General features: G+C 45.5%; 1 protein-coding gene across 10 annotated transcripts in view; it reads left to right on the top strand.

Moving 5' to 3' along the window:
* Positions 1-7,348, top strand: part of Fgfr1 (fibroblast growth factor receptor 1) — a 58,449-nt gene that overhangs the window by 5,976 nt on the left and 45,125 nt on the right. For all 10 annotated transcript variants that reach the window (XM_008847776.3, XM_008847769.3, XM_017801836.2 and 7 more), the window contains exon 2: positions 5,030-5,208. In XM_008847776.3, the coding sequence (XP_008845998.1) occupies positions 5,118-5,208 (91 nt within the window). In that variant the 5' untranslated portion in view covers positions 5,030-5,117. The remainder of the gene's footprint in view (positions 1-5,029; positions 5,209-7,348) is intronic.

Raw genomic sequence — 7,348 nt, 5'->3', positions numbered from 1 at the left:
CAAAAAAAAAAAAAAAAAAGTACATGGAAAGAAACAGGTAAAATCCATTTTAAATCACTCATATAGATTGTAAAAACACACTTTATTCATATTATTTTATTACATTTATATTACCGATACTATCCTTTGAACACATAGTCTATATAAAAAGTTTGGGGGAGAGGGCTAGAAATTGAACCTGGAGCCTCAAATAGGCTAAGCACACACAGTACCTGGCCCCAGAATGAAAAAATTAGTAGGATATTTTACATTGTTTCAGTGCTGAATGTCCAATAACAGTGTATATTTTTCACTTGTAGTCATCCAGTTGGCAGCAGCCATATTTCAGCATTTCAAGTGCTCAACAGCCACCAGATGGGCCAACTAGGTCTAGGGTGTAGAGTGTGAAGATGGAGGGTGAGAAATACCTGTGGAAAGGTACCCCGGTCGCAGAGGGTCATCAAGGAGTGGCTCATAATCCCAGGAGTTTGTTATCACTCTGTCTGTGACTAGTGATGTTGAGAGCAGGAGTTTGTTATCGCTCTGTCTGTGACTAGTGATGTTGAAAGCAGGCCATGCTGTCCACTTGATCCTCATAACCACCTGTGATGTAGGTAGACAAATGTATAGTTTCCTCCAAGTGGGACTCATAAGCTCAGGGAAAGTGTCTGTGTCACCTCAGAGTGGCAGTGTCGTAAATGGAACAGCAGGAGCTCGTTGACTGCCTTCTCTAGAGAACAGGAAGAGACTTGGCGTCAAGCAGTTTTTCTTGCATCATTTTTGGACAAGGAGATTTGATGTTCATAGTATCTTTACACTTAGAATTAGGGAGTATGAGGTCATGTGATCCAGGCCCTGCCTTCACACCAGATCCACCAAAAGTTGGATAAGTACTTTGGAGGAGACACAGTTTCTGGCACACTGCCCATTCAGTCCTCATAGTCACATGGATGTAGACAGGGCATATGTATTTTAGCCTTGCCATAAATGTGAAAAATGAGGTAGTGTGGTCCCCTCTTTGTACTCCCTCATTGATCACTTCCTCATCCAGGCAATTTGGGCTGTGAACTTTGGGAACCCCAACTGATAGTGTAGAAACTGATGGGGAGCCAGCAGCAGGGTGTCTGGGGAAACACTGAGTATACCTTTGAGGCTATAGGTCACATCTGTCAAGCAGTGAGGGAAAGAGACTCTTTATTCATAAGGACTTTTAAAAATTGCATTATATTAGTAGAAGGTAAGATGACAGTCTCCAGGAATCCCAAATAGCATTTGGATTTGTGGTTTGTGCCATTTCGTGTTCGTGTTCTTCAGATGTGCAGAACGATGCATGTCCCCACCCACATTCTCATTCCAGAAGTTGGTACCAAAAGGCCAGATTTTTGTAGCATCCTTGTTTTGCAGATGTGAAGCTTGAGGTCTAGAAAGTAGAGAGGGAGGGCAGGACTCATTTCTACTGGAAATGATGGGAAACTGCCCAAGATTAGTTGCAAGTGCATGTATCACAGGAGCTGAAAGAGGACAACCTAAAACCAGCCCACACCTAGGTGGAGGTGGGTGGGTAGGCCTCTCTGGGGACCAGGTGCCCAGGTGGAAGCTATTGTCTGGGACTATCTAATCAAACTTACTCCTGACCACCTCCGCCCCACCCACCCTTTTTGGATACGAAAGATTCAGAACTAGGGTTATTGTGCAACTTAAGTTTTGTTGTCAAGTTTACCTTTTTGGATGACAGGCCTGTCCTGATTAGATATATCTTTGGAATGTGAGATGTAAGTTCAGAGGTATCCTTAGGTGAGTGTTGTTGGTCTGAGATTGTACCCAGTCCTTGGTCCTGGATAACCCTGACTTATTGCTTCCAAAAATCTTTCTGCCTACCAAGAACTTGGAATTTCCAGAGTTGACTTGGGTTTGTCCTCATCCACTTGGTTTCTCTATGGGAACCTCTCCAAGCCCCCCAAGTGTGCATCAGATGGGGCCAGTTTTGTTTGTTTTCAGTTTGTTTTTGTGTGCTGGGGATGTACCAGGGTCTCCCACAAGTTAGGCAGACATTTTATTCCTGAATTATACCCCAGTCTGGTATAACCAACCCCTTATTTGCATCATCCCACCTTGACTTAACATCCTCGAAACCTGGGTGATCTAAGTCCTGCCACATGTCCTTGGGCAAAGTACTTAAGTGTCTTATCTCTTAGCACAGACTAGTACTCATCTACCTACCCCTTAGAAATGTAGAAAGAGAGAAAAAAAGATGTAGAGAAAGGAATGAAGTTTTATAGTTATAGGTACATTATACTTGTATAGGCATCACAGAGTAAGTATTCAGTAAATATTCCATTTCTAGTCCCTTTCCTAAACTCTGAAATGGAAGAAAAATATTTACTTCACCATTGGTTTGAAATTGTTAAAATTTTTAGTAAGCTTTGGGAGTCAGCTAGTGGTAGTACGTATGTATTCTGCTGGCCAAGAATCTGGGAGTTTTCTGCCAGCAGGGACTGCCTCATTGGAGAGGGGCCCTGCCTGGTTTAGGGGGAGACAGGGCTTACTTACCACATTAGGGCATTTTCCGGAAACAGATTCTCTGAATAGCTTGGATGGTTCCCTAAAACAGAGGACAGAATCCACGTAGAAGACAGAGATGATCACCCCTGTGTAGACCATGTAGTTCCTAGAAAGTCATCTTGTCACTTGGTAGATGTTTTACCACCAATGGTCTCTTTCTTAGGACCTTAGGTAGCCATTTTAAATTTGCCACCACAGGACTGGTTTGATGGCTCAAATCCCTGCAACCCATGTACAGGAGGAGAGACCCGACTTCGGGGCTGTCTCTGACCTCTATACACATGTGCATGCTCCCCATACAGTAATAATGAGTAAAATTTAAAAAAACATTTAAACATCAAAAACAATTTACCACCACAGACCTGAGAAAGGTCAAGGGCCACAGAGTCTGGTTTTCCCTGGGGCTGAGTAGCCATCTTTGAGTCCACCTCTGTGAATATTCTTGACTGTGTTGTGTATGGCTTCCAACCTCCTGGCTTCTGTCAGACATCAACTGTCACCATCCGGCCTCAGGGATAACTGAACCCACCTCACAGTTTCCTGCTCTGAGGCACTCTGTAAGCAGTGATGGGCCATGCGTTCTCTGTAAGAGAGGCTGGTAGAACTGGAGGTGCCTGTGATTCTGTAGTTTTAGAGGCAGAAAGGAAGGAACCCTGGAGAGCTGGGGATGGTTCTTAGTGGCAGAGCAGTTGCTTAGCCTGTGCGAGGCCTTGGGCTCCATCCCCAGTACAAATAATAATTAATAGTAACAATCCTGGGGATCGTGACTTCGGCTTCTTCCTTGCATGGCTTCAGGGAAGTTTATCCGGTTCATTATTATTCCTCAGGACCTGAAGCTGTGAGCTGGTTGTCATGTACTTGGCTCCCATTTCCTAGTCCTTAACTCTTTACTTCTCAGTTGTCACTAAAGGAGTTGGTTTGTCCTAGATGCAGTGAAGTCTTAGGAAGGAGGAGTCTCTGGAATCCATAAGTCTCTTGCAATTACTTGCACAGCACTTTGTAAAGCTCTTGATCTCAATGTGGCTATTTGGGACTTTTACAAAGTCATTAACTTTCTTGCAGGAAAATATAAGAGATCTGCCTGACACCTAGGCTGTATTCAAAACATAGTTGTAGAATTGAATGATGGACTTCAGCTTCCCATTACTATAACCAAGTATCTGGGATAATCAAATTCAAAAAAGGAAAGGTGGGGCTAGAGAGATGGCTCAGCGGTTAAGAACACGGGTTGTTCTTGCAGAAGACCCAGGTTCGAATCCTAGCACCCACATGGCAGCTAACAACTGTCCATAAATCCAGTTCCAGGGGATCCAACAGTTTCTTCTGACCTCCACGGGCACTGCACAACATAGGTGCACTTACCTATGTGCAGGCAATACACGCGTACACATAAAATAAAAATAATAAATAAAATTTATTTTTTAAAAAAAGGAAAGGTTTATTTAACTCACAGATTTGGAGGCTTCAGTCTATAGTTGATTGCTTTTGCACATACGTCATAATGGGAATATGTAGTAGAGAAATTCCATTCACCTCATGGCCAGGGACAGAATGAGTGAAGAGGAGTATCAGATAGGATTCCTATAATCTTCAAGGGCATGCCCCCAGTTGACCTAAAACTCCCCCCTGGGATCCACCTCTTAAGGGGCTCACTAGCTCCCAAAAATGTCCTGTTAGGGGAAAAGCTTTTTCTTTGTTTTTGTTTATTGAGACAAGGTCTCACTGTGTAGACTAGGCTGGCCTCAAACTCATAGAGATATGTCTGCTTCTGCCTCCTGAGTGCTGGGATTAAAGGTTTGCACCACCATTTCCAGTGGGAGGGAAGGGAGCAAGCTTTTAACACATTAAGTCTTTGTGGGATATTTCAGATCCATACCTACCACGAAGTAAAGCCTAATTAAGACATGTAATCTCCGGGCTGGAGAGATGGCTCAGCGGTTAAGAGCACTGACTGCTCTTGCAGAGGACCCAGGTTTGATTCCTAGCACCCTAGCTACGAACTGTCCTTAACTCCAATTCCAGGGGAATCTGAAGCCCTCTTCTGACCACGGCTTTGCACGACACGGGTGTACTCACATACATGCAGGCAATACACTCATACACATAAAATAAAAATAATAATTAAGAGCTGGGCGTGGTGGTGCATGCCTGTAGTCCCAGCTAGGAGGCAGAGGCAAGCAGATCTCTGTGAGTTCAAGGCCAGCTGGTCTACATAGTTTCAGGACAGCTGGGGCCACAGGGAGACCCTGCTTCAAAAAGGCCAAAAAAAAAAAAAAAAATAATAATAATTAAAAAAAAAGACATGTAACCTCTGATTCAGTGTTAAGATAGGCTCAATTCTCTTCTTTGCACCTCAAGGAACATTTAGCTGCTTCAGGCACCCTTCGGGGCAGGGCAGGATGACCAGGATGACCACGGGAAGAGTTGCACTTTCTTTTTTCTTCCTCTCTCCCACAACTCTCTCTTAGCTTTTTTCCCCTTTTTCCAGAGTCAGCTTGAGAAGGCAGATCAAGCTCAAGGTGGAGTATCCATGGAGGTGTGGAGCCTTGTTACCAACTTCTAACTGCAGAACTGGGATGTGGAGCTGGAAGTGTCTCCTCTTCTGGGCTGTGCTGGTCACAGCCACACTCTGCACTGCCAGGCCAGCCCCAACCTTGCCTGAACAAGGTAAGGCAAGAGGCTGAGAGTCAGCTGGACTCCTGAGCTGAGGAAACAGTGGGCTGCTGGCATGGAGGTGGTGTGTGAGCCGCTGGCATGGAGGTGGTGTGTGAGCCGCTGGCATGGAGGTGGCGTGAGCCGCTGGCGTGGAGGTGGTAGGAAACAGTGTGAGCCGCTGGCATGGAGGTGGTGTGAGCCGCTGGCATGGAGGTGGTGTGTGACCCGCTGGCATGGAAGTGGTGTGAGCCTCTGGCATGGAGGTGGTGTGTGAGCCGCTGGCATGGAGGTGGTGTGTGAGCCGCTGGCATGGAGGTGGCGTGAGCCGCTGGCGTGGCGGTGGCGTGAGCCGCTGGCGTGGAGGTGGCGTGAGCCGCTGGCATGGAGGTGGTGTGAGCCGCTGGCATGGAGGTGGTGTGGTGAACTGGGAAGGCTCCCTTCCTGGTACAGCAAAGGGCTCTTTCCCTGCAGGAGAAATGTCCAAGACACTTGGGCTGGTTTAGGCTGGATTTACATATACTTAACCAGCTTTATCAGAGGTGGGGGCATGGAGACTAGGGATATCCACTTGCTAGAGGTGAGGTACTTGGTTGATTTATGCTTTACTCTGGGGAAGGAATGTGATTAGGTCTTAGGTGATGTGTAAAATGGGGCTGTATGTTTCAGTGGGAAGGCGTGACACAAATTTGGCACTAATGAAGACATTCTAGGATACAATAGCTTGATAATGCATCTGGGCATGGTGGCAGATGCCCGTAGTTTCGGCACTTGAGGCAGAGGCCAGCCTGGTCTACATAGTGAGTTCTAGTCCAGCTGGGGCTACAAGGCGACCCTGTCTCAAAAAGACCAAAAAAAAAAAAAAAAAGCAGGTTTTGTTTGGGGGCCGGCTGAGCAGTTTTGGAAAAGACGAGAATCAGGAATCAGGAGGAATGATGGGGTATGGGGGTATGGGAGCATTATGAGGCCTCCAGGCCTATAGTCATAAATTCTTAGAGGTTATTGCCACTATTGGAATACTTAATGACTTCTGAGGGACTGGCAGGATAAAAATTAGTAGTACTTTTGACTGTCAAAAGGCAGTGTGGCTTGGGACTCAGTGGCTGGTCACAGATAAGGCTGGCAGGTAGTGGGTGAAAGACTTGGGATGCACGTAACGTGGCAGCTGTATTTGCAGGGTTACCATTCTAAGATGGCAGGCTTAGATGAGCAATGAATGAGTCTGTGTGTATAGATGGTGGTGAGGGAGGATCAGGGAAGGTTCTGCGAAATGTTCTAGAAGGTACAGTGGCTGAAATGGACATGTTCACGTTGCATTCAGAGCTAAAGGCAAACATGAGCTAGACCATACTGGAGATCTGAAGTGGGAGAGGCCATCTGTACCCACAAGGATGCTACCATCAGACAGGGGGAGACGAGGATAGAGATGAGTCAGTCTGAAGCAGCATAGGCTCCAACTGCACAGCGTGGTTATAACAAGGGCTATGGGAATGCTACGCACAGAGCTGAGATGTGTCTAGAAAGTAGGGTTCTTTATCCTTTTGTTTTGAGATAGGCTCTCACTGTATAGTCCAGGCTGGACTCATAGTCCTCCTGCCACAGCCTGCAGAGTGCTGGGATTACAGGCATTCACTGTCATGTACGGTATTAAGGTACAGACAGTAAGGTGTAGGTCTCCGAAGGGGTTAATAAAGGGCACTCAAAGTGGAGAGTCAGGAGGTTTAAGATATATGGAGAGTGAAATAGTTGTAGGAAGTACTACCTGGAAAATTAAATTTATTTAGCATATGGAAGGCTGAGATCATGCTCAGGAACTTAGTATATTTAAGTGGGTTCTTGCTGAGAAATTGAAAAGTTTATTGACATGATCCAGTTTTTAGAATATTAGTTTGGATGGTAGAAGGAAAGTGTCAGGTGGATCTGCGTTTTCATCCTGCTCTCCACTTGATCTCTGTGTTACGTGACAGATCTGCAATATGGGAACAATAATAAAGGATTAAATGTCAATACAGATAACGTACTTCCATGTAAAGTGTTAGTTGCTATTAATTGCTTCTCCCCTGTTGGCAGAAAGACAAGTCAGAATGTTGTGTTGAATGTCAGGGAATGACAGTCATTAATGGCATTCTGGAACAAGAATCTCTGGATTTAAGTA

The sequence above is a fragment of the Nannospalax galili genome, unplaced genomic scaffold (genome assembly GCF_000622305.1).
Source record: "Nannospalax galili isolate Female #2095 unplaced genomic scaffold, S.galili_v1.0 scaffold924, whole genome shotgun sequence".
Classification (NCBI taxonomy): Eukaryota; Metazoa; Chordata; class Mammalia; order Rodentia; family Spalacidae; genus Nannospalax; species Nannospalax galili.
This window is presented reverse-complemented; position numbering and strand designations above follow the sequence as displayed.